Raw genomic sequence first — 26,761 nt, 5'->3', positions numbered from 1 at the left:
ATTGATGTGCAGACAAGTCTCCTGACTTGACCACAGCCCCTGGAAGTTTCTGCCTTGAGTGACTGCCCCCCATCCTCGGAGGCTTGCATCCGTGGTCACCAGGACCCAGTCCTGTATACCGAACCTGCGGCCCTCGAGGAGGTGAGCACTTTGCAGCCTCCACAGAAGAGACACCCTGGCCCTGGGGGACAGGGTGATCAGCTGATGCATCTGAAGATGCGATCCGGATCACTTGTCCAACAGATCCCACTGAAAGATCCTCACATGGAACCTGCCGAAGGGAATGGCTTCGTATGACGCCACCATCTTTCCCAGGACACGCGTGCAGTGATGCACCGATACCTGTTTTGGTTTTAGGAGGCCTCTGACCAGCGTCACGAGCTCCTGAGCCTTCTCCTCCAGAATCATACCCAGGAAGGGCAGATGCGTCGTAGGAATCAGCTGCGACTTTGGAATATTCAGAATCCAGCCGTGCTGTTGCAACACTTCCTGAGTGAGTGCTACACTGATCAGCAACCGCTCCCTGGACCTCGCCTTTATGAGGAGATCGTCCAAGTATGGGATAATCGTAACCCCTTGCTTCCGAAGGAGCACCATCATTTCCGCCATCACCTTGGTAAATATTCTCGGTGCCGTGGACAGGCCAAACGGCAACGTCTGGAATTGGTAATGACAGTCCTGTACCACAAACCTGAGGTACTCCTGATGAGGTGGATAAATGGGGACATGCAAGTACGCATCCTTGATGTCCAGAGACACCATGAAATCCCCCTCTTCCAGGCTTGCAATGACCGCTCTGAGCGATTCCATTTTGAACTTGAATCTTTTCAGATAAATGTTCAGGGATTTTAAATTCAATATGGGTCTGACAGAACCGTCCGGTTTCGGTACCACAAACATTGTGGAATAGTTTCCTCTTCCTTGTTGAAGGAGGGGAACCTTTACCACCACCTGCTGGAGATATAACTTGTGAATTGCCGCTAACACTACTTCCCTCTCTATGGGGGAAGCTGGCAGGGCCGATTTGAGGTAACGGTGAGGGGGCATCACTTCGAATTCCAGCTTGTTTCCCTGAGACACAATCTGTATAGCCCAGGGATCCACCTGTGAGCGAACCCACTGGTGGCTGAAATTTCGGAGACGCGCCCCCATCGCTCCTGGCTCCTGTGGAGCCCCAGCGTCATGCGGTGGATTTAGTGGAAGCCGGGGAGGACTTCTGTTCCTGGGAACTAGCTGTATTGTGCAGCTTCTTTCCTCTACCCCTGCCTCTGGCAAGAAAGGACGCACCTCTGATCTTCTTGCTTCTCTGTGATCGAAAGGACTGCATTTGGTAATACGGTGCTTTCTTAGGCTGTGAGGGAATATATGGCAAAAAGTTTGACTTCCCAGCCGTAGCTGTGGAAACTAGGTCCGAGAGACCGTCCCCAAACAATTCCTCACCCTTGTAAGGTAACACCTCCATGTGCTTTTTGGAGTCGGCATCACCTGTCCATGGCCGAGTCCACAGGACCCTTCTGGCAGAAATTGACATTGCATTTATTCTAGAGCCCAGTAGGCAAATGTCCCTCTGGGCATCCCTCATATATAGGACAGCGTCTTTTATATGCCCCAGGGTCAGTAAAATGGTATCCTTGTCTAAGATATCCATTTCCTCAGACAGATTATCTGTCCATGCTGCTACAGCACTACACATCCAGGCCGACGCAATAGCCGGCCTCAGTATAGTACCTGAGTGTGCATTAACAGACTTCAGGATACTTTCCTGCTTCCTATCTGCAGGATCCTTTAGGGCGGCCGTATCCTGTGACGGCAGGGCCACCTTTTTAGATAAGCGTGTCAGAGCTTTATCTACCCTGGGGGAGGATTTCCAGCGCATCCTGTCCGTTGGCTGGAAAGGGTATGCCATAAGTAACCTTTTGGAAATCAGCACTTTCTTATCGGGAGAATTCCATGCTTTTTCACATAATTCATTTAACTCATGTGAAGGGGGAAAAGTCACCTCTTGCTTTTTCTCCCCATACATATATACCCTTTTGTCAGGGACAGGGTTTTCTTCCGGTATGTGCAATACATCCTTCATTGCTATAATCATGTATCGGATGGCTTTAGTCATTTTAGGCTGCAACTTTGCCTCGTCATCGACACTGGAGTCAGAATCTGTGTTGACATCTGTGTCAACCAACTGGGATAGTGGGCGCTTTTGAGACCCTGACGGCCTCTGAGCTGCAGAATCAGACACGGGTTGAGACCCTGGCTGATTATCCAACCTTTTATGCAAGGAGCTTACATTATCATTTAACACCTTCCACATATCCATCCAATCATGTGTCGGTGGCGATACCACAGTCACTTGCACTTGTTCTGCCTCCACGTAACAGTCTTCGTCAAACATGTTGACACATGTACCGACACACCGCACACACACAGGGAATGCTCTAATTGAGGACAGGACCCCACAAGGCCTTTTGGGGAGACAGAGAGAGAGTATGCCAGCATACACCCCAGCGCTATATAACCCAGGGGTTACACAGTAACTTAGTGTTTACCCAGTAGCTGCTGTTTATGATAATTTTTGCGCCTAAATTTATGTGCACCCCCTCTCTTTTTACCCTTTTTCTACCTTGATAATGCAGGGGAGAGCCTGGGGAGCTTCCCCTCAGCGGAGCTGTGAAGAGAAAATGGCGCTGGTTAGTGCTGAGGAAGAAGGCCCCGCCCCCTTGGCGGCGGGCTTCTGTCTAGTGTCTGTGTAATAAAATGGCGGGGGCTCGTACATATATAGTGCCCAGCTGTATATATGTGTCTATTTGCCAAGAGGTATCCTAATTGCTGCCCAGGGCGCCCTCCCCCCCCCCTCCCCTGCACCCTACAGTGACCGGAGTGTGTGGGTAGTGTGGGCGCAATGGCGCACAGCTGCAGTGCTGTGCGCTACCTCATGTGAAGACAGGAGTCTTCTGCCGCCGATTTCTATGTCTTCTTGCGGCTTCTGACTCTGCGAGGCGGACGGCAGCGCGGCTCTGGGAACGGATGACAAGGTCAGGTCCTGTGTTCGATCCCTCTGGAGCTAATGGTGTCCAGTAGCCTAAGAAGCGCAACCTAGCTGCAGTTAGTAGGTTTGCTTCTCTCCCCTCAGTCCCACGTAGCAGAGAGTCTGTTGCCAGCAGAAGCTCTCTGAAAATAAAAAAACCCAAACTAAAATACTTTCTTTTCTCTGACGTCCTAGTGGATGCTGGGGACTCCGTCAGGACCATGGGGGGGATCAGCGGCTCCGCAGGAGACAGGGCACAAAAATAAAGCTTTAGGATCAGGTGGTGTGCACTGGCTCCTCCCCCCTATGACCCTCCTCCAAGCCTCAGTTAGGTTTTTGTGCCCGTCCGAGCAGGGTGCAATCTAGGTGGCTCTCCTAAAGAGCTGCTTAGAAAAAGTTTTTAGGTTTTTTATTTTACAGTGAGTCCTGCTGGCAACAGGCTCACTGCAACGAGGGACTTAGGGGAGAAGAAGTGAACTCACCTGCGTGCAGGATGGATTGGCTTCTTAGGCTACTGGACACCATTAGCTCCAGAGGGATCGAACACAGGCCCAGCCATGGAGTCCGGTCCCGGAGCCGTGCCGCCGACCCCCTTGCAGATGCCGAAAAGTGAAGAGGTCCAGAAACCGGCGGCAGAAGACTTTTCAGTCTTCATGAGGTAGCGCACAGCACTGCAGCTGTGCGCCATTGTTGTCACACACTTCACACCAGCGGTCACTGAGGGTGCAGGGCGCTGTGGGGGGCGCCCTGGGCAGCAATGAAATACCTATACTGGCTAAAAGATACATCACATATAGCCCCTGGGGCTATATGGATGGATTTAACCCCTGCCAGGTCTCAGAAAAACGGGAGAAGAAGCCCGCCGAAAAGGGGGCGGGGCCTATTCTCCTCAGCACACAGCGCCATTTTCCCTCACAGAAATGCTGGTGGGAAGGCTCCCAGGCTCTCCCCTGCACTGCACTACAGAAACAGGGTTAAAACAGAGAGGGGGGGCACTTATTTGGCGATATGATTATATATATTAAGATGCTATAAGGGAAAAACACTTATATAAAGGTTGTCCCTGTATAATTATAGCGTTTTGGTGTGTGCTGGCAAACTCTCCCTCTGTCTCTCCAAAGGGCTAGTGGGGTTCTGTCCTCTATCAGAGCATTCCCTGTGTGTGTGCTGTGTGTCGGTACGTGTGTGTCGACATGTATGAGGACGATGTTGGTGAGGAGGCGGAGCAATTGCCTGTAATGGTGATGTCACTCTCTAGGGAGTCGACACCGGAATGGATGGCTTATTTAAGGAATTACGTGATAATGTCAACACGCTGCAAGGTCGGTTGACGACATGAGACGGCCGGCAAACCAATTAGTACCTGTCCAGGCGTCTCAAACACGGTCAGGGGCGTTAAAACGTCTTTTTACCTCAGTCGGTCGACACGGACACTGACTCCAGTGTCGACGGTGAAGAAACAAACGTATTTTTCTTTTAGGGCCACACGTTACTTGTTAAGGGCAATGAAGGAGGTGTTACATATTTCTGATACTACAAGTACCACAAAAAAGGGTATTTTGTGGAGTGTGAAAAAACTACCTGTAGTTTTTCCTGAATCAGATAAATTAAATGAAGTGTGTGATGATGCGTGGGTTTCCCCCGATAGAAAATTATTGGCGGTATACCCTTTCCCGCCAGAAGTTAGGGCGCGTTGGGAAACACCCCTTAGGGTGGATAAGGCGCTCACACGCTTATTAAAACAAGTGGCGGTACCGTCTCCAGATAGGGCCGCCCTCAAGGAGCCAGCTGATAGGAGGCTGGAAAATATCCTAAAAAGTATATACACACATACTGGTGTTATACTGCGACCAGCGATCGCCTCAGCCTGGATGTGCAGCGCTGGGGTGGCTTGGTCGGATTCCCTGACTGAAAATATTGATACCCTTGACAGGGACAGTATTTTATTGACTATAGAGCATTTAAAGGATGCATTTCTATATATGCGAGATGCACAGGGATATTTGCACTCTGGCATCAAGAGTAAGTGCGATGTCCATATCTGCCAGAAGTTGTTTATGGACACGACAGTGGTCAGGTGATGCAGATTCCAAACGGCATATGGAAGTATTGCCGTATAAAGGAGAAAAAGACACCGTCTTTTCAGCCTCAGTCCTTTCGTCCCCATAAGGGCAAGCGGTCAAAAGGCCAGTCATATCTGCCATGGGATAGAGGAAAGGGAAGAAGACTGCAGCAGGCAGCCCATTCCCAGGAACAGAAGCCCTCCACCGCTTCTGCCAAGTCCTCAGCATGACGCTGGGGCCGTACAAGCGGACTCAGGTGCGGTGGGGGGTCGTCTCAAGAGTTTCAGCACGCAGTGGGCTCACTCGCAAGTGGACCCCTGGATCCTACATGTAGTATCCCAGGGGTACAGATTGGAAGTTCGAGACGTCTCCCCCTCGCAGGTTCCTGAAGTCTGCTTTACCAACGTCTCCCTCCGACAGGGAGGCAGTAGTGGAAACAATTCACAAGCTGTATTCCCAGCAGGTGATAATCAAAGTACCCCTCCTACAACAAGGAAAGGGGTATTATTCCACACTATATTGTGGTACTGAAGCCAGACGGCTCGGTGAGACCTATTCTAAATCTGAAATATTTGAACACTTACAAAGGTTCAAATCAAGATGGAGTCACTCAGAGCAGTGATAGCGAACCAGGAAAAAGGGGACTATATGGTGTCCCGGGACAGATGCTTACCTCCATGTCCCAATTTGCCCTTCTCACCAAGGGTACCTCAGGTTCGTGGTACAGAACTGTCACTATCAGTTTCAGACGCTGCCGGTTGGATTGTCCACGGCACCCCGGGTCCTTACCAAGGTAATGGCCGAAATGATGATTCTTCTTCAAAGAAAATGGACGATCTCCTGATAAGGGCAAGGTCCAGAGAACAGTTGGAGGTCGGAGTAGCACTATCTCAAGTAGTTCTACGACAGCACGGGTGGATTCTAAATATTCCAAAACCGCAGCTGTTTCCGACGACACGTCTGCTGTTCCTAGGGATGATTCTGGACACAGTCCAGAAAAAGGTGTTTCTCCCGGAGAAGAAAGCCAGGGAGTTATCCGAGCTAGTCAGGAACCTCCTAAAACCAGGAAAAGTGTCAGTGCATCATTGCACAAGGGTTCTGGGAAAAATGGTGGCTTCTTACGAAGCGATTCCATTCGGCAGATTTCACGCAAGAACTTTTCAGTGGGATCTGCTGGACAAATGGTCCGGATCGCATCTGCAGATGCATCAGCGGATAACCTTATCGCCACGGACAAGGGTGTCTCTTCTGTGGTGGTTGCAGAGTGCTCATCTGTTAGAGGGCCGCAGATTCGGCATACAAGACTGGGTCCTGGTGACCACGGATGCCAGTCTGAGAGGCTGGGGTGCGGTCACACAGGGAAGAAACTTCCAGGGAGTATGGTCAAGCCTGGAGATGTCTCTTCACATAAATATACTGGAGCTAAGAGCGATTTACAATGCTCTAAGCCTGGCAAAACCCCTGCTTCAGGGTCAGCCGGTGTTGATCCAGTCGGACAACATCACGGCAGTCGCCCACGTAAACAGACAGGGCGGCACAAGAAGCAGGAGAGCAATGGCAGAAGCTGCAAGGATTCTTCGCTGGGCGGAAGATCATGTGATAGCACTGTCAGCAGTGTTCATTCAGGGAGTGGACAACTGGGAAGCAGACTTCCTCAGCAGACACGATCTACACCCGGGAGAGTGGGGACTTCATCCAGAAGTCTTCCACATGATTGTGAACCGTTGGGAAAAACCAAAGGTGGATATGATGGCGTCTCGCCTCAACAAAAAACTGGACAGGTATTGCGCCAGGTCAAGAGACCCTCAGGCAATAGCTGTGGACGCTCTGGTAACACCGTGGGTGTTCCAGTCAGTGTATGTGTTTCCTCCTCTGCCTCTCATACCAAAAGTACTGAGAATTATACGGCAAAGGGGAGTAAGAACGATACTCGTGGCTCCGGATTGGCCAAGAAGAACTTGGTACCCGGAACTTCAGGAGATGCTCACGGAAGATCCGTGGCCTCTACCTCTAAGACGGGACCTGCTTCAGCAGGGACCGTGTCTATTCCAAGACTTACCGCTGCTGCGTTTGACGGCATGGCGGTTGAACGCCGAATTCTAAGGGAAAAAGGCATTCCGGAAGAGGTCATTCCTACACTGGTCAAAGCCAGGAAGGAGGTGACTGCACAACATTATCACCGCATTTGGAGAAAATATGTTGCGTGGTGTGAGGCCAGGAAGGCCCCCACGGAGGAATTTCAATTGGGTCGATTCCTACATTTCCTGCAAACAGGATTGTCTATGGGCCTCAAATTGGGGTCCATTTAGGTTCAAATTTCGGCCCTGTCGATTTTCTTCCAGAAAGAATTGGCTTCAGTTCCTGAAGTCCAGACTTTTGTAAAAGGAGTACTACATATACAGCCCCCGGTTGTGCCCCCAGTGGCTCCGTGGGACCTTAATGTAGTTTTGGATTTTCTCAAATCCCATTGGTTTGAGCCACTCAAATCGGTGTATTTGAAATATCTTACATGGAAAGTAGCCATGCTACTGGCCCTGGCTTCAGCCAGGAGAGTGTCAGAATTGGCGGCTTTATCGTATAGAAGCCCATATCTGATTTTCCATTCGGACAGGGCAGAACTGCGGACGCGTCCTCACTTTCTGCCTAAGGTGGTGTCAGCGTTTCACCTGAACCAGCCTATTGTGGTGCCTGCGGCTACTAGCGATTTGGAGGATTCCAAGTTGCTGGACGTTGTCAGGGCATTGAAAATATATATTTCAAGGACGGCTGGAGTCAGAAAATCTGACTCGCTGTTTATACTGTATGCACCCAACAAGCTGGGTGCTCCTGCTTCTAAGCAGACGATTGCTCGTTGGATTTGTAGCACAATTCAACTTGCACATTCTGTGGCAGGCCTGCCACAGCCTAAATCTGTCAAGGCCCATTCCACAAGGAAGGTGGGCTCATCCTGGGCGGCTGCCCGAGGGGTCTCGGCATTACAACTCTGCCGAGCAGCTACGTGGTCGGGGGAGAACACGTTTGTAAAATTCTACAAATTTGATACCCTGGCTAAAGAGGACCTGGAGTTCTCTCATTCGGTGCTGCAGAGTCATCCGCATTCTCCCGCCCGTTTGGGAGCTTTGGTATAATCCCCATGGTCCTGACGGAGTCCCCAGCATCCACTAGGACGTCAGAGAAAATAAGATTTTACTTACCGATAAATCTATTTCTCGTAGTCCGTAGTGGATGCTGGGCGCCCATCCCAAGTGCGGATTGTCTGCAATACTTGTACATAGTTATTGTTACAAAAAAAATCGGGTTGTTATTGTTGTGAGCCGTCTGTTCAGAGGCTCCTACGTTTGTCATACTGTTAACTGGGTTCAGATCACAAGTTGTACGGTGTGATTGGTGTGGCTGGTATGAGTCTTACCCGGGATTCAAAATCCTTCCTTATTGTGTACGCTCGTCCGGGCACAGTATCCTAACTGAGGCTTGGAGGAGGGTCATAGGGGGAGGAGCCAGTGCACACCACCTGATCCTAAAGCTTTATTTTTGTGCCCTGTCTCCTGCGGAGCCGCTGATCCCCCCATGGTCCTGACGGAGTCCCCAGCATCCACTACGGACTACGAGAAATAGATTTATCGGTAAGTAAAATCTTATTATTAGCAAGCTCAGGAGAGCTCACTAAAAGCACCCAGCTCTGGCTGGGCACAGATTCTAACTGAGGTCTGGAGGAGGGGCATAGAGGGAGGAGCCAGTGCACAGCGTAGTACTAAATCTTTCTTTAGAGTGCCCAGTCTCCTGCAGAGCCCGTCTATTCACCATGGTCCTTACGGAGTCCCCAGCATCCACTAGGACGTTAGAGAAATTAGGGATATTTACTTTCTCACAAGTTACAGTCATATGCTATAGCCAGTTGTCTCCAAGCTGTACAGCACCATGCTCTATGTTGGCGTTTTATAAAAGATAACAGTATATAATGACAGATAGCCACCTCAGCATAACATAAGCCACCTGAGAGCAAGGCTATAGCCACACACGGGTAGCCAGGCCGCTAGCACACCATGTGCACACGCCACAGCCATATTCCCGGGAAATAAATCCCAAAGAGTTCAGAAACAAACAAAAAAGTACACACGCTGTAAGGGCATGAAGCTACTTCCGCCCTCACCCACGTCACTTCCGGGTCTTATCTACGAAGGGAACAGTGCCGCTGATACCGGTTTACTCTGTGCCCGGGACAAGAAGCTGCCGCTGTTAGCGCACTGATGACGGCCCTTAGCTGCTCCTAGCGCCCGGGAGAATGCGTCCGGCTGCGAGATCTGCCCTCTCTCTCGTCTCCCGGTGGCCTCCGCCAACCCACTAAACTGCGATCTAGAATACATCGCCGCTCCCCAGCCAGATGTTCCCTCAGCCCCTGCAGCAGCTGCGTAAGGGCTTTCCCATGGGTGCAGAGACCCTGAGGCGGGACCCCTCTCACCCGCTGCCCCGCCGCAGGGGCCACAGCGCCCTCCTGCCCTCCATGCTGATGTTTGGGGTGATTGTGGCATCCAGCGGGCTGCTTCTGATGATAGAGAGGGGTATCCTGGCCGAGGTGAAGACCCCTCCCCCGCGGGGTGACCTGGCGTGGCGCTCGCGTGCTGCTGCAGACCTGGAGGCCGGGGATGGTGATCTGGAGGTGCAGGTCCTGCGGGAGGTCAGGAACAGGACCATGAGCAGCGTGTGTGGCCAGGGGAGCATGCCGCACAGCGTGTGGGAGCTGCCGGTGGCCCAGCGGCGAACCCTGTTCCGCCACATCCTGGTCAGCGAAAAGTACCGCTTCCTCTACTGCTACGTCCCCAAGGTGGCTTGCTCCAACTGGAAGCGGGTGATGAAGGTGCTGGCCGGACACCTCCAGAACGTGGACGAGCGCCTGAAGATGGACCACAAGAGTGACCTGGTCTTCCTGGCAGACCTACCGGCGGAGCAGGCCAAGCATCGGCTGCAGCACTACTACAAGTTCCTCTTCGTCAGGGACCCCATGGAGCGGCTGCTCTCGGCTTACAGAAACAAGTTCGGGGAGATCCGGGAGTACCAGCAGAAGTACGGCCTGGAGATCGTCCGGAGGTACCGAGAGAGCCCTGGCCCGTCGAAGGGGGACGATGTCACTTTCCCGGAGTTCCTGCGGTACCTGCTGGACGAAGATGTGGAGCGGATGAACGAGCACTGGATGCCCATCTACAACCTCTGCCAGCCCTGCGCCGTGCGCTATGACTTCATAGGCTCCTACGAGAGGCTGCGGCAGGATGCGGGCCATGTACTACGCGCCATCTCCGCTCCCGTGCACATCCAGTTCCCAGAGAGGCAGGCCTGGTACAAGCCCGTCACTAGGGAGACCTTGAACTACTTTTTGTGCAACACTCCCAAGGGGCTGATCAGAGAACTCTTACCGAAGTACATCCTGGACTTCTCCCTGTTCGCCTATCCATTGCCCAACATCACCAGCGAATACTGTAGGCAGTGAAGGGTTAAGGCAACTCATGCATCAATTTACAACAGGACATGCTGCAGATTTTGGGAACAATGTATCAAACCTGGAGAAGATGACCACATTACCCCCATCAGATTCTAGTAGCACTCATCAATTAATTTCTTTAAAATGATAGCTAGAAGCTGATTGGGTGCTGTGGGTAATTGCTGTAGGGCAGTACGGATGGTGTAGTGGTTAGCATTACTGCCTCACAGCACTGAGGTTCATGGGTTTAATTTCCACCATGGCCCTGTGTGGAGTTTGTATATTCTCCCCGTACTTGTGTGGGTTTCCTCTGGGTACCCTGGTTTGCTCCCACAATCCAAAAATATACTGGTAACTTAACTGGCTCCCTACAAAAACCCTAGTGTGTCTGTGTACGTGTTTAGGGTAGACTAGATGAGCCAAGTGACTCTTATCTGCTATCACATTCTATTCTTGTGGAGACCAAAAACTGCCTTTGTAGCCCTAGTAAAGGGGTTGTTATACACTTCATATATGTTTAATAGTCTGTGCAGGCATAAAATACTTAGAGCAAAATGTGACTACAATGGACTCTGCAAACTACTTGGATGTCAACATCTCTGTTTAAAAATAGGGGACCCTCCTATGTACGAACAAAACAAAATAAGATTGTCATTTTATGCTGTTGTCTTATATACCGTACAGCTGGGTACAGACCCTGAACTGGGGCGATACAATGTTACAATACATCGCATCCTCTGTACACACACTCTGATTTGCAGTGTATCGTTACATGTTGCATATAACACTGTCAGCAGTGCAACACATCTAATGGGACAATTCAATGAACAACGGCTTGGCGGTACATGATGTGTGTAATATATGTTTTATAGTGTGTCTACAGTATTGAACAGTTCATGCAATGTTTACATCATTTATCCTATATATTGATTGTGAAGAGCAACACCTCCACTTGTCCTCTTTAGAAGGTTTGATAAATATTCTAAGAGCATGTTTATGTAGTTTGTTGTTACTGACAGTCACTTTTATATTCATATTAACTGTTTCATTACTTTGTATTACTAATGCCGGTAAAAGGTATCCTACAGTATTACATGCTCTAATTTATCGCACAGTAAAAACAGGCTTAGGACGGTATCCAATTAGGGGGTAAGTGTATGAAGCAGTGATAAGAGTGGAGAAGTGAGCCACTGGAGAAGTTGCCCATGGCAACCGATCAGCTGCTCTGTATAATTTTATAGTATGCAAATTATAAATGTGACTTCAATGCTGATTGGTTACCATGGGCAATTTCTCCACCGGCTCACTTCTCCACTCTTATCACTGCTTAATACATTTACCCCTAGATGTGGTAAAACATCATGTTTTTCGCATTTTTACCCCGATGTTTCGCCAATATCTTTTTACAGGCTATCCAGTTAGATCGCCCGTCACGAAAATACAGGTTCAGTGAAACCTGTATGGTTTTTGTTGGCCACAGCCCCGTTTTCACTTGAAAACGGCGCTGCTTTCGGGGATTTGGTTTCACCTGGCAGTTGAAACAAAATCTATTAGGCCCTACACACATGCCGATATTCTGAAAGATATGAACGATCTCGTTCATAAATGAACGAGAACTCGTTCATATCTTTCAGTGTGGAGACTCCAGCGATGAACGATGCGCGGCCCCGCGCTCGTTCATCGCTGGTCTCCCGTCGGCTGTGCATGCAGGCCAATATGGACGATCTCGTCCATATTTGCCTGCACTTCAATGCAGCCGCGTGACGGGGGGAGTGAAGAAACTTCACTCCCCCCCGTCACTGCCCCCCCGCCGCCGGGTCGCTCGTCGGCCGTATCCGCCGTCGGGCAGCTCGGCGGCGGGTTGGCCAGTGAGTAGGGCCCTTAAGATAAACAGTATCTTGCGCTGTCTTATCTGGGCTAACTGGATAGCCCCCAGCGAGACAATTACCCGAGGTCAATGAAAGTAGGTGATTGGATACCACCCTTAACCTGAGAGGACTATTGGGCTATCCAATTATAGCCCATTTATACTGTGCGGTAAATTACCTATTTTCAAGCAATAACACATGGAATCCCAGATAAATTCCCGAACCAATGTCTTATCGCCTAAAATTGGGTCTCCTGGGGCTGCTTATTGGGGAGTCTGCTTCTAATGCTGCATAATCCCCGATAAGGTAGCCCCAGATTTTTATTTTTTTTCCAATTCATGTTTTAGGATTTTCTAGGTTTTAAACATTTCAGTTTAGATTTTATACGTTGTATGAAAGTAAAACAAAACCCAGCATATCATGTGTGAAACACCGTGCCTTTTACAGGTGTGTCGTGCTACTTCCTTGAAACATTTGCTCCCGCAATGAGCTATGCCGCAGGGAGGCTGCAACCCATTCGTAGCCGCAGCTTTCCCATAGAAGTGAATGGAGCCGACGGTCGCGTTGTGTACATCACGCAGAAAAGCTGTAACAGGACACATCTGTATTAGAGATGAGCGGGTTCGGGATTTACTCGGTTCTCAAAACGGTATCTTATTGGCTATTTAAAATACAAGACATCCGTGAGCCAATAAGATGCCGTTTTGAGAACCGAGTAAAACCGAGCCTGCTCATCTCTAATCTGTATATATGAATTACGTATGGAAACTACTCATTCCACATATTTCCACAGTAAATTTATATAGTATCAACTTAACTAACAGAATTAGGTCTTTTAGGCTGTAACAGTCAAAATAGGTAATTTTATGTACTAACACCCAAATTAGGTTATTTTAGGTCCTGTAGAAATTAAGAGGGGAATTCAATTGTTTGAAAAGTAGGTTGGGTGTCTGTTTTTTTTCCTGTCTATAAGATAGGAAAAAACGGACTCCCAACTGACTTTTCAAACAACTGAATACCCCCCAAAATGTCAGTTTCCTTTTATGTACAAGGAAATAACATACTTACGGGGGTAATTCAATTGTTTGAAAAGTCAGTTGGGAGTCCGTTTTTTCCTATCTTATAGACAGGGAAAAAAACAGACACCAAACCGACTTTTCAAAAATTGAATTCCATCCTTTGAGTGTAATGGAAAAAGATTAGAATAGGTAAGGACCTCGGAATCCTCGGCATACGGGGCTAACTGGCTAGCCACCGGGGCTTTACCGCAGCTATTAGGATACCCCCCTAAATCTCACCAAAGATTTGTTCCCTGACGTGTAAATGGACGTTTGGCATCATGTGACTTCTGGAGAGATTATGGATACAGTTTCTACAGTATAGGCTATATTTACAATCAGGCCTCAACTATTATATAACAAAAAAAAATGATTTAACCAGTAAATGCCAATTCAAACTCTGTGGAATAGAGATGAGAATGTGTTACTGTATACGTGCATGCCTATTAATAAAAGGTTGTTTCATTAACGATTCCTGCTTCCTTCTGTGTATAGCAACTCCCATGATTTATTGCCGTATGAATCTATAATGAGATCACTGGCTGCATCAGGAGAGCGCCAGCCGATGCCCCAGGAGCACTTGCAATAGGTGGACGGCATTTACTTAAATATTTATGAACATGTGGTTTTCCTCTTTGCCCAAGAAGTTTATGCCCAGCTGTGTCTATATTCCTAATATGTCCTGCACCTTGCTGCTATGGGGTACCTCCAGTGCGCCAGCTAACGAGCTGCATGCATTTGTTTCATTACCTTGGCAAATGTGATTAATTGGGCAGCAGGTTGCAAGGCGTTTATGAGCTGCTATTGATTGATGAGTGCTACAGTAGGTAACATTAAGGAGTGGACACATACAGCACTGGAAATATCAGATGCTGGCTGAACTACAGAAGTACCAGTTATTTAATCAATTATATCTTAGAAAGGAGTCTTGAACCTACTAATCATCCCGCTCTCAACTTCTATTCATTTAGTAACGTACTTTCTGATTACTTTTGACTACTGTATGTTACTTTCAAATACATTTTATGGGAATCTGGAAACCTAAATTTGAATATAATTAGTAATCAGTATGAAGTGTGGTTATTAAGTAACTAATGCTATAATTTACATTTAAGTCAATTTTAGCTCCATTCCCCTTCTGTGTACTCCCCTTCTGCATCCATGCACTGCTGCATGCTTATTTTCCATTGGTCCAAGCCGTGCTGTTGCTCATTATCTGTCAGCTATCTCTGCAACTTCATCGTTTTCTGATTAACCTCAGTAACTGATGCAAAACGAGTTCCCCTGAGTAGAGACTGGACTTTTGGGAATAGGAAGAAGTCACGCGGTGCTAGGTCTGGTGAGTAAGGAGGGTGTTCTAGCACTTCAAGCTGTTTCTCGACCAGAGAGCTGTGGGGACTGGTGCATTGTCCTGATGGACAATTCAACTATTTTCCCTCAATTTCTGCCACTTTCTTCTGATTCTTTCCAGCAAAGTTTCTGGAACATTTTTGTAGTAATGTTGATTCACTGTTGCGCATTTTGGTTCCGAGTCTGCCAAAATAACACCCTTGAGCTCAAAGAAAACAATTCAAAATTCCTTTTGATTTGCTTCATTCTTGGTGATGAGGGTGTTGTCCAGTGGGGAGGCAGTCAATTGACCGCCTGTCGGGATCCCGGCGGTCAGGATACCGACGCCGGAATCCCGACACCAGCTGAAATACCGGCGGTTGGAGTCCTGACCGCCGGCTGGTTACCCCTCTTGGGTGGTGGTCCACGCCACCACCCGAAGGGGAATGGAAACCTGTCGCCACCGGGCCCGAAAAATGGCGAGCCAGCGAGGGGACACGCTGCGCTCGCCGCCGGGATCCCGGCGTCGGTCTCCTAACCGCCGGGATCTCATACTGATCCAGTCCAGTGCATGGACTGGTGTTTTGTCTCAGGAACATACTGGAAGGTCCATGTTTTATCACAGGTAATAGCTTTATCTAAATAATGTGAACCCGCCTGGATTTGTTCAAAAATATCCGTACAAATTTGCTTTTGATTTTCTTTCTGCTCGGCAGTGAGAAGCCTTGTAACCATCTTAGCACAAACTGTTGTCAGGTGAGTTTTGCATCAAGATCTTAACATAACAGTTTCTTTGCTGATGTTTACCATTTCTGCTATTATTCGGATGCTGAGTCGACGGTCAGTTCAAACAGTTTTCTAAATAATTTTCCACATTTTAGTTTGTTTTTTATGTGCAAGGCCCAGCGGGACGTCCTTCATCTTCAACATCCTCCCCCCCGACTGTCACTAAATCTCTTGTGCCACTCAGACACACGTGCACGTGATATACAACCTGCCCCGCAAGCCTAATTTAGCATATGAAAAGATTCAGTGTGAGTTTGTGCAATTTAACTAAAGATTTGAAATTGAAACGATCTGTGCGAGGGGTGAAACTTGCAAAACCGTTTTGGTACAGTCCAAGGTTAATGTTCCCCACTCCCTTGTAACTCATGCAGTATGGTTTTATTTTTACAAGTTCTCATTATTAGCTTTTAGCTTGTAGTACATGATGTACAGTATAAAGAGAAAGGGCTGTAATGAGGATAGTGGCATTGCTGGGTTGCACTGTTGTCAGGTGTGTACCCAACTTTACTCTGTCTATGCACGCTGTCTGTCTCCTAATTAGCCTGTCACTGCAGCCCGCCTGTCTGCTAACTAGCCTGTCACTGCAGCCCACCTGTCTCCTAACTAGCCAGTCACTGCAGCCCACCTGTCTCCCAGCTAGCCAGTCACTGCAGCACACCTGTCTCCCAGCTAGCCAGTCACTGCAGCACACCTGTCTCCTAACTAGCCAGTCACTGCAGCACACCTGTCTCCTAATTAGCCAGTCACTGCAGCACACCTGTCTCCTCTAGCCGTCACTGCAGCCCACCTGTCCCTAATTAGCCAGTCACTGCAGCCCACCTGTCTCCTCTAGCCATCACTGCAGCCCACCTGTCCCTAATTAGCCCGTCACTGCAGCCCACCTGTCTCCTCTAGCCGTCACTGCAGCCCACCTGTCCCTAATTAGCCAGTCACTGCAGCCCACCTGTCTCCTCTAGCCATCACTGCAGCTCACTGTCTCCTAATTAACCCGCCACTGCAGCCCACCTGTCTCCTAATTAGTCCGTCACTGCAACCCATCTGTCTCCTAATTAGCCCGTCACTGCAGCTCACTGTCTCCTAATTAACCCGCCACTGCAGCCCACCTGTCTCCTAATTAGCCAGTCACTGCAGCCCACCTGTCTCCTAATTAGCCAGTCACTGCAGCCCACCTGTCTCCTAATTAGCCAGTCACTGCAGGTGTCAGTGAATCTGAAAATTAAAAAAAATATATAATAGTGACAGATGCCAATATATTACCCCCTCAAAAACAGTTTTATACAGGAGCAGCCCCCCCCCCCCTCCATTTTTTGTACCTCCATACAGTTTCTTGTACTGTATGTTTAGCAGTTTAGATGATGTGACTGCGTCTTCTCTCTGAAGAGAAGCCAGTGATTTTTCCTGCTTTCATCATCTCTCTGCAGCACTGATCCCCTGGCCTGTCACTCAAGGCACAGAACTTACCTAAGTCTTTGCTGCAGTGGCTGAACTAAACTCCTGGGATCTAATTACTGAAGAGCAACAATTGTCAGCCTGTGAGCAGAATATTTTACCAGCAGGATCCTTCAGATATCTGGAATCAAAAGCCATTCTATTCCAGAGCTGCTTATCCAGGGACCTCCAGTAAGCAGCAAATATTCAGACACTCTGAAATGCTCCTTGCTAGTAAGCAGGTACAATGGGAGGAGATAACGGTCATCGCCAACTCATTAGAAGAACATAGAGCTGTCTGATGGGTTCATCTGAATTAGTATCATTGAATCTGTTTCTGCAGAAAGTATAATTCCCATCAAGGGAGGATAAATGGCTGTTCTAAGGGTAATCTGACACACGGTTATTGCCTGCAGTCTAACGCTGCTGCTTAATATTCTTTGTGTCCTGACGCAATGTCTGCAGAGACCGGTCATACAGGATAGAATGAAGGAACTTTTTCATGGTCTACATCTATGCTCGGCTGCTGCAGTCTTTGTCAAAGAGACCATAAGCCAGTGTTTAAACCCTCTCCTCATGGAAGCCTAACAGTGCATGTTTTCCAGATCAAATGTGGGCTCTGGGCACACGCACAGTAGAAAACAGAAACGGCTCCACTGTGTTCAACATCCTCATTGCATCTAACTCAGAATCAGGCCCAAAGGATCAAATCTACAGCATTGAGCTTGTTTTGTGTCACCTTCGTCATAGAGTCCAGTATGTGATGTAATGGTGTGAAGGGGCCTACACACGGTGCCATATATCTACTGATATGGACTATATATCGGTAGAGAACACAGTACGTGGAAACACGTTGCGATGCCGATGTGCGCTCCCGTGGGATCAGCGTCGCAAGGAAAAACGGTGTGCAGGCAGGGACAATCTTGACTATATCAGCGTTTCATACCTCCGGCCGCAGTATAGTCAATGTCGGACTTTAGCCTTCGTCGCACCGGGTGTAGGCGGCTTTTGTCACAGCATTCAGACTGAGCTGTTGCTCTGACTAGATCAAGTAAATCTTACAGCTGATGTCGGCAGTGTATCCACTTTCCTGGTATCTATAGGGGATGCAGTTAACATTCCGGAGGTCGGGATCCTGGCGGACAGAATACAGACACCGGGATCCCGACCGTCGAGAATGCCGACAGCTGCACCAGGTTTTTTCCCACATGGGTGTTTACGACACCCATAGACTGGGAATAAAACCTATTGCTCGCCCGCAAGGGGTTTTCTAGCACTCACCCCACTGCCGGCATTCTGACGGCCGGGTTCCCGGTGTCGGTATTCTGACCACTGGGATACCAGCCGCTGGGATTCCATCCCCAACCCATCTACAGTACCTGTTCTCCTTGGATAAAATTACCTGTCAAAATTTGCACTTATGCAGATCGAACATGAAAGCGAACAAAATGAAGTGCAGAAAAAAAGGTGAAATGCTGAATAAGGGGAGATGTATCAAACCTTGGAGAGAGACAAAGTACAAGCCAATTGGCCCCTGACATTTTTCAACCACAGCCTGTAACATGACAGAAGATGACTGGCTGGTACTTTATCTCTCGCCACACTTTCATGACTCTCCACTTAATCAATTATATATGGACAATGCTCTCCAGGCTGTACACAGTGAGGATAATACAAATCACTATAAGTTCTGTGACTATATACAGAACATCCAAATGGGGGGGTGGGGGGGTGGAAATATCTTGTAATCCAATCTCTCTCCCTAAATCTGGGTACACACTGGAGCGATGTGTACCTAGCCGATATGTCGGGCCCAGGGGTGTCGGAATAGGGGGGCAGGTGCGCAAGGGGGCAGCTCGCTCCCCCCAAAACTTGAGAGGCGCCATCTACCCGGACGCCTGTGCAGCCGCCAGCTTCAGCTCTGCCCGTGCTGCTGTATTAACAGCGGTGCATCCGGCACTGTTACTATCAGGGCTGAAACACACACTCCGGTTTTTCCCGGATGGCAAAAAGCCGGAACAAAGTTTGTCCGGCTTTTTGCCATCCGGGAGAAACCGGCAGTGTCTGTCACACAGGACGGCTTTGAGCCGTGTGTGATGCTGTGCGCATGCGCAGCATCAGACACGGCTTCAGAAAAAAACGTTGTGTGTGAAAGCTCCCCTTCACACACACACGGTTTACTGGCTTCAAAGACGGCCCGGCGGCCGCCCGGCCGCCGGACCTTCCAGTGGTGAGACCCGGCTGCAACCCGGCAGCCGGGCCGGGGCCGTGCAGTGTGAAGCCGTGTAGTGTGTTTCAGCCCTAACGTTACCCAGCAGCAGAGCCGCAGCTAGCCGCTTAGCGTGGGCTGCCTGCCTGGAAAGCCGCTCTCGCTGCTTGCTGCGCCTGTCACACTGCTGACAGGTTGTGGCAAGCTACAGCAGTGGAGGAGGGAGCACTTCACCGCGATCCCCCAGCTGAGTCTTCCCTCTCCTCAGAGGCGGACAGCACTGTACAGCTGAGAGTGGGACTAAAGACTAAGCAGTAAAGATGGGGGTTTACAGGAAGCACAGGGTCTACAGGGGACCCTGATGTTCGCGGCTGTAGGAGGAGCAGGAGCAGCTTGGAGCTGGGATTATTAATACTAGCGGCCCCCCTCCGTCAGCACTATATAATCCCCCACTCTGGAGTAGCAGCCTCGTAGGGGAATGTTTAGATACCCCGACAAGCTCAACTTCCTCTCCTCACTCATCTGCATGTAGCCCCGCCCCCAGGTCCCCTGCTGTTCCTCCGTTCTCCTCCTCCCCCTGCATCCCCTGGCTGGACTGGATAGAGGCTCTCACAAGATTCCCAGGTGTAATTCTTTCTCCTATATCCACATGTCTGCCTCTTTCCCCTATGTACCTCTTTACCTATATCTCCATGTCTGCCTCTTTTCCCTATGTGCCTCTTTCCCTATATCTCCATGTCTGCCTGTTTCCACTATGTGCCTCTTTCCCTATATCTCCATGTCTGCTTCTTTCCCCTATATCCCCTTCTGTGTCTCTTTCCTCTATGTCCCCATCTGTGCCTTTTTCCCCTATGTCCCCATGTGTGCCTCTTTCCCCTATGTCCCCATCTGTGCCTCTTTCCCCTATGTCCCCATGTGTGCCTCTTTCCCCTATGTCCCCATGTGCGCCTCTTTCCCCACCCCTTCAACTGTGCCTTTACCTCTCCCCTTTGTATGCCTCAGTCCTCTTTCCCATTAGTGCCTCTGCTCACTTTCCTATATACTGTACAGTCTGTATATAGCATGCTCTCCATCCATGCCTCTGTCCCCTCTGTGTGTGTGTCTGATACTCACCCCTCCCCTTTGCCCCCTCTTTACCTCTGCTCTCTATGCCATCTGTACCTATGTCCCTCTCCTCCAGGTAATGTGATATATCCGATGTAATATGTATATTGGGCGTAATGTATACAAGCGGCTCTACCAGGCATAATGTGTACAAGCGGCTCTACCAGGCGTAATGTGTACAAGCAGCTCTACCAGGAGTAATGTGTACAAGCGGCTCTACCAGGCGTAATGTGTACAAGCGGCTCTACCAGGCGTAATGTGTACAAGCGGCTCTACCAGGAGTAATGTGTACAAGCAGCTCTACCAGGCGTAATGTGTACAAGCGGCTCTACCAGGCGTAATGTGTACAAGCGGCTCTACCAGGCGTAATGTGTACAAGCTGCTCTACCAGGCGTAATGTGTACAAGCGGCTCTACCAGGAGTAATGTGTACAAGCGGCTCTACCAGGCGTAATGTGTACAAGCGGCTCTACCAGGCGCAATGTGTACAAGCGGCTCTACCAGGCGCAATGTGTACAAGTGGCTCTACCAGGAGTAATGTGTACAAGCGGCTCTACCAGGAGTAATGTGTACAAGCGGCTCTACCAGGAGTAATGTGAACAAGCGGCTCTACCAGGAGTAATGTGTACAAGCGACTCTACCAGTTGTAATGTGTACAAGCGACTCTACCAGTTATAATGTGTACAAGCGGCTCTACCAGTTGTAATGTGTACAAGCGGCTCTACTAGGTGTAGTGTGTGTAATACGCTCTACCTGGCATAATGTGTATAAGGGACTCCACCAGGTGTAATTTGTGTAAGCAGCCTCTCCCAGCTGCTTCATAGAGACCTGTCTTAGGTGGCCAGGAGCTAGGGGCGCTAAACTGAGATTTTATCTTGCCCCCCCCCCCCCCCCCCAACCAAAAAACGTTCTGAGGCCCCTGGTCGGGCCCACATATCGGAACCTGGCTACACATCAATGTTAATATAGGACGGAGCGATCACTGTTCCTTACTTCATTAGCATACACGTTGTCACTAGTAATATCATCAGGTTTAATGTGCGGCACATCAAACCTGACAACGTCGTTCATAACCGTGGGCACCTGCATATCGGGGGCATACACACTGCCCGATATGCGCAGATGTGAGTGACGTGTCGGTCCGATCCGCTGGATTGGACAACGTATCGCTCAGTGGGTTCCCAGCTTATGCCTCGAAATGTTGCAATTTACAAATGCATCTCAATCCTGTGGCTAAAGCTTATCTTTCTACATTGAGAAAATTATATTACATTTGTCAAATGAGGTCTAGCATGGACTCTGCAAGCCCGATACGGTCGTTAGGTCGACATGCATTAAGTTGACATGGTTAATAGGTCGACATGAGTTTTTCACTTTTTTATTTTATTTTTTTAATTTTTTCATACTTAACGATCCACGTGGACTAAGATTGGAACGGTAACCTGTGCCGAGTGGAGTTCCCCGTCACTTTACAAAGAAAACTACGCCCAAAAAAAGTTTTAAAAAAACATGTCGACCTTTTGACCTGACGACCTAGTACATGTCGACTTAATGCATGTCGGCCGTCCATGGTCGACCTAATGACTGTTGACCTAAGTTGTGTCTACCCAGCGACCCATACCCCCAGATATAAACCTCTTCTGAATGGTGTTTCATTTACAATGCAGATGTTGGGGCATTAGCTGCCTCCTCATTGGCTGCAGGCTCTCTATCTTATAGTTCAGCTTAGAATCTGAGTATACGTAGATGGAACATTTAGGGAAATCAGTATAAATAGAGATAATTCCATGTTTAAGCTTTTACATCTCATTTAAAGACTGACAATCATTTTGAAATAAATGTTTTCTGTTGTTGCAGCAGATGGTCTAGGTGTTTTCTGCAGTTTGTTATGGCATATAATGAGTCTGGTGTCATTACTGTAAATGTAATCTGCTTCATCCGAACACATGTGATTTAACCATAAGCACACCTTTATGGAAAAGTATTATTAATGGATTCAGCGAGCAGTCTCTGTGTCATGACAAGCATGAAACTGCCTGGAATATATATGCTTGTAACCACAGGATGATAACAATTCCGTTTTCACTTCTGATTTGTCATGTGCTTCCCCAGTTCTGCAGTGGGCAGGCGGAGGATGTCTGTTTGAAAATGAGATGTTTACAAACCAACAATGATGAGAACCAGTCTATGACCGTCCCTATGAAACCCTCATCTGCCTACTCGCCTAGAGCCTGATCCATACTATAGGATCAGGACGCTGCATGTGCAGCTGTGATTTCATATGCAGCGGGCGTGCAGCGGATCTGCTAATGACTCAGGCCCTTATTCAGTATGCATCGCATTTGCAAAACTGCTCTAAGCAGCTTTGCAAATACAGTAGCAGGTGTTACACGCAGGAGTGTTTTAAGAGAGGAGGGGGCCCGTGTGTAGACTTCCACTGGGCCCACTCCTCTCCACAGCGCCATAGACTCCACAACTGAGCCGGAGTCTACTGCGAATGCGCCGGTCTCCAGAAACATGGCACCTGCCATTGTCTGAAGACAAATTTCGTACTGCGCATGCACGGTGGCCATTTTGGCAGTGATTTTTTATTCTTAATGATATCCTGCACTCTCCAATTGCTGACCAGGGATTCATATTAGCAGAGCTGAGATGGACACATCAGTCAGCCTTCTACACTATGTTATTTTATTGTATCATACCTCCCAACTGTCCCGATTTTCGCGGGACAGTCCCGTTTTAATGGGACTGTCCCGCTGTCCCACCCGCGGGCCACAGTGTCCCGCGGTGGGGTGGGGGCAGTTGGGAGGCTCCTGCACTCGCTGTGAATAGACGCTGTGCGTATGCGCACAGCGTCTATTCAGTGCAGACAGGAGGAGCGCTGGGCATGCCCCCTCAGTGATGAAAACAGGGGCGTGGCTTGTGATTGTGGGTCCTCCTCAAAGCCACTCCCCCTTTTCATAGGCCACATCCCCTTTTCATAATTGAATGTACGGATGGTGTAATGGTTAGCATTACTGCCTCACAGCACTGAGGTCATGGGTTCCATTCCCACCATGGTCCTAACTGTGTGGAGTTTGTATATTCTCCCCGTGCTTGCGTAGGTTTCCTCCGGGTACTCCGGTTTCCTCCCACAATCCAAAAATATACTGGTAGGTTAATTGGATCCCAATAAAATTAACCCTAGTGTGAATGTGTCTGTGTGTACATGTTGTATGGAATATAGATTGTAAGCTCCCCTGGGGCAGGGACTGATGTGAATGGGCAAATATTCTCTATAAAGCGCTGCGGAATATGTGTGCACTATATAAATAACTGGTAATAAATAAAATAAGTAATAATTGTTACATACACATTGGGTCATCTCCCTGATACACTCAGATGACAAATGCGTTGGAAGTGGTCTGACATTCTACACTCACAGGCCAGGAAAAAGGAGACAGCCACTTCCCATCGCAGTACTTGCCACTGCACCCCCACATTAAATGGTATCTGCTGCTACTGAAGTACTATAGATACCTCTGTAATCAGATATGCTGCCATCTTCACTGGAGATTATAGGATATCACATATGAGGTGACTTTGTACGAGGCTTGATAGTAAGTGACAGAGACATGGGCCACACCATCTCAGACATCAGGATGAAATTTGGATTTTCACATGCATCGATTTCAAGGTTGTTCTGCAACTACAAAACATCAGGGAAGACACCCAGAGGGCATATCACCGCTGAGGCCGTTGTAAATCTCTGGGCATTGGGGGTCATTCTGACTTGTTCGCACACAGCAGTGCGAACGGGTCCAGAATGCGCATGCGCGGTGGCCGCACTGCGTGTGCGCGACGTTGCCCGACGACAGGGGTCGTGGGTTACGTCCAGGAGAACGTAGAAAGCGGTCGTAGAGCGGAACGCAAGAAGATTGACAGAAAGAAGGCGTACCTGGGCGGATCCGGACCGCTGGAGAACGTTTTCGGGGAGTGGAGAAGAAAACGCAGGCGTGTCCAGCAGAACAGAGGGCGGATTTCGGACGTCAAAGCTGGCCCCAGCATCGCAGGGATCGTCGCACAGGGTAAGTAGGTATAGGGCTAGTCTTCTTTTGCTTGAAATTTTTTTAACTTAGCAGGGCTGCACAAGTGATCGCAGCCCTGCTAAGCTAAAATACACTCCCCCATAGGCATGGACTAGTTGATCGCAGCAGCAGCAAAAAGTTGCTGGCTGCGATCAACTCGGAATGACCACCATTGTGTATAGTGTAGTGTGGCACACATTGTTGCATCCAACCAGTGTGCAACATTGCCACAGATAACTGCAAAATGTAATGCTGGGGCCACAATATCAGCGATTGAACAGTGCAACGTTCCCTTCTATGGGGTGCAGGAGTCAATGGCTCACTTCTGTCCCATTGCTGACCCCACAACACAAGGATTTGTGGGGTCAGCAATGACCCCCCCCCCCCCCCCCCCCCAATACTGGCACTAGTAAAGTAGTGTGGACTTGCTGAAATGGGAGTGGCTTTGCATAAAGGGGTGTGGTATTGCAGGAAAAGACTACCTTATACCCCAGTTTAGCAACCTACACGCCCAGACGTTGGCCACCACAGGAAAAAAAATAATCCTGATTCATGCCCCTTACATTATTTGTCATTTTTCCTCCTTATAGTGATGTATACATTATGCCACATACTGCAATGGCCCCTAGACATTATGCCACACACAATAATACCCATGTCACAATATGCCACACACCATAATGCCCCCGACACATTATGCCACACTGTAATGCCTGTGACACATTATGGCACGCATCGCAATGCCCGTTATACATTATGCTACACACTGCAATACCCCTGATACATTATAGCACATACAATGTCTGTGACACATTATGCCACGCACTGCAATGCCCGATATACATTATGCTACACACTGCAATGCCCCTGATACATTATACCACATACCACTACACACCGTAATGCCTGTGACAGATTATGACACACTGCAATGTCTGTGATACATTATGCCACATACTGCAATGACCCTGAGTCATTATACCACATATCACAATGCCCATGATATAGTATACCACACACCGTAATGCCTGTGACACATACCGCAATGCCCGTTATACCCTATGCCACACACCGCATACTCAGAAACTGCACAAGCGTTTTTTGTACAGGGCGGCTGCACATGCGATCGCACACTTGCACAGCTAAAATACACTCCCCTATAGGCGGTGACTATCTGATCGCAGCGCTGCAAAAAATAGCTAGCGAGCGATCAGGTCTGAATTAAGTCCTATGAGTCAGGGACGTGCAGTCAGGGGAGGCAGTGCCTCCCCTGTCATTAATGATTAAGATAATACAAAGAAGATGCATATGACACATATTCTGTGTCATATGTATCCTCTTTATATTATTATAATCCTTAACCCTCTGATAATGTGTTTGGGAGACACCGATCGTGGTGCCTCCCGTTGTCTCTGGGGAAAGGTATGGGGGCGGGGGGCGGGCACGAGCGGGGACTAGCCATGGGTAGTAAAAGCCCATTGAAAATATATGGGAAAGCATGGTGCCGCTTTCATACAGGGTCGTGCTTTCAACCTATGAAAGCACGTCCCTGTCAGTGAGGCCAGCGGATCCGTCACTGGATCCGCTGTCAATCACTGTGTGGGTGACGCTGGCGGAGGAGGTGCGGGCGGCTGGATGCGGCGGTGATACGGGCGGAGGGATGCGGCGGTGGAGCGGGCGGCGGGTTGCTGCGGCGGTGCGGGTGGCGGAGGTTTATCTTTAGCCTGCAGAGTTTGGCAGCGGAGCGGTACCAGTTTCAAAAATGGCGCCTCAGCGTCATTTTTGAAATTCAAGATGGCCGCCGCGAGCCAATCACGGCTCGCCGCGTCATCGCCTCGCCCCCTCCGGCTGACTTATATAAGTCAGCGCGAGGCAGAGGAGCGTCAGTCCGATGGCGGAGGAGGAGCTGTGAAGAGCTCCTGAAGAAAGAAGACGCCGGAAGTCCTGGATGGGCGGCGGCTATGCAAAAGAGCTTAGCAGCCGCCGCCCACCAGGTGAAGACGCTGGAAGCCCTGGGGAGGTGGGGCCCCCTACCCCCAGGTGAAGACGCAGGAAGCCCTGGGAAGGCGGCGGCCACGCAAAAGAGCTTAAAGGCCGCCACCCCCAGGTGAAGATCCAGTTTAATAAAGCTTATTTTTAAGACCGTGTGGTGTTTTATTTTAATATTTTCTTTACAGGTGGACTACAGGTGCCAGCGGGCCCTTTATGTCCGGGCATGCTGGCACTTGTGGTTCTCCAAGTGCCAGCATGCTGGGGCAGGCTTGCTGGGACCTGTAGGCCACCTGTAAAGAACAATATTACTATTCTTTGCAGGTGGACTACAGGTGCCAGCGGGCCCTTTATGTCCGGGCA

General features: G+C 49.1%; 2 protein-coding genes across 4 annotated transcripts in view; one reads left to right on the top strand and one right to left on the bottom strand.

Annotated features, from left to right (window-relative positions):
• Positions 1-26,761, bottom strand: part of NSG1 (neuronal vesicle trafficking associated 1) — a 164,040-nt gene that overhangs the window by 18,980 nt on the left and 118,299 nt on the right. The gene's annotated exons all lie outside the window — the stretch shown is intronic.
• CHST14 (carbohydrate sulfotransferase 14) lies at positions 9,240-13,959 on the top strand. Its single transcript, XM_063923303.1, has one exon. The coding sequence runs from the start codon at positions 9,470-9,472 to the stop codon at positions 10,568-10,570; it is 1,101 nt and encodes a 366-aa protein (XP_063779373.1). The 5' UTR covers positions 9,240-9,469; the 3' UTR covers positions 10,571-13,959.

This window comes from Pseudophryne corroboree, chromosome 1 (assembly GCF_028390025.1).
Source record: "Pseudophryne corroboree isolate aPseCor3 chromosome 1, aPseCor3.hap2, whole genome shotgun sequence".
In the NCBI taxonomy this organism is placed as follows: Eukaryota; Metazoa; Chordata; class Amphibia; order Anura; family Myobatrachidae; genus Pseudophryne; species Pseudophryne corroboree.
Note: the sequence above shows the minus strand (reverse complement) of the source record. Positions and strands in the feature narration are given on the sequence as shown.

Bases quoted from the DNA above. Each gene is read 5' to 3' on its own strand.
- CHST14 (XM_063923303.1), top strand. From the start codon at position 9,470: ATGTTCCCTCAGCCCCTGCAGCAGCTGCGTAAGGGCTTTCCCATGGGT.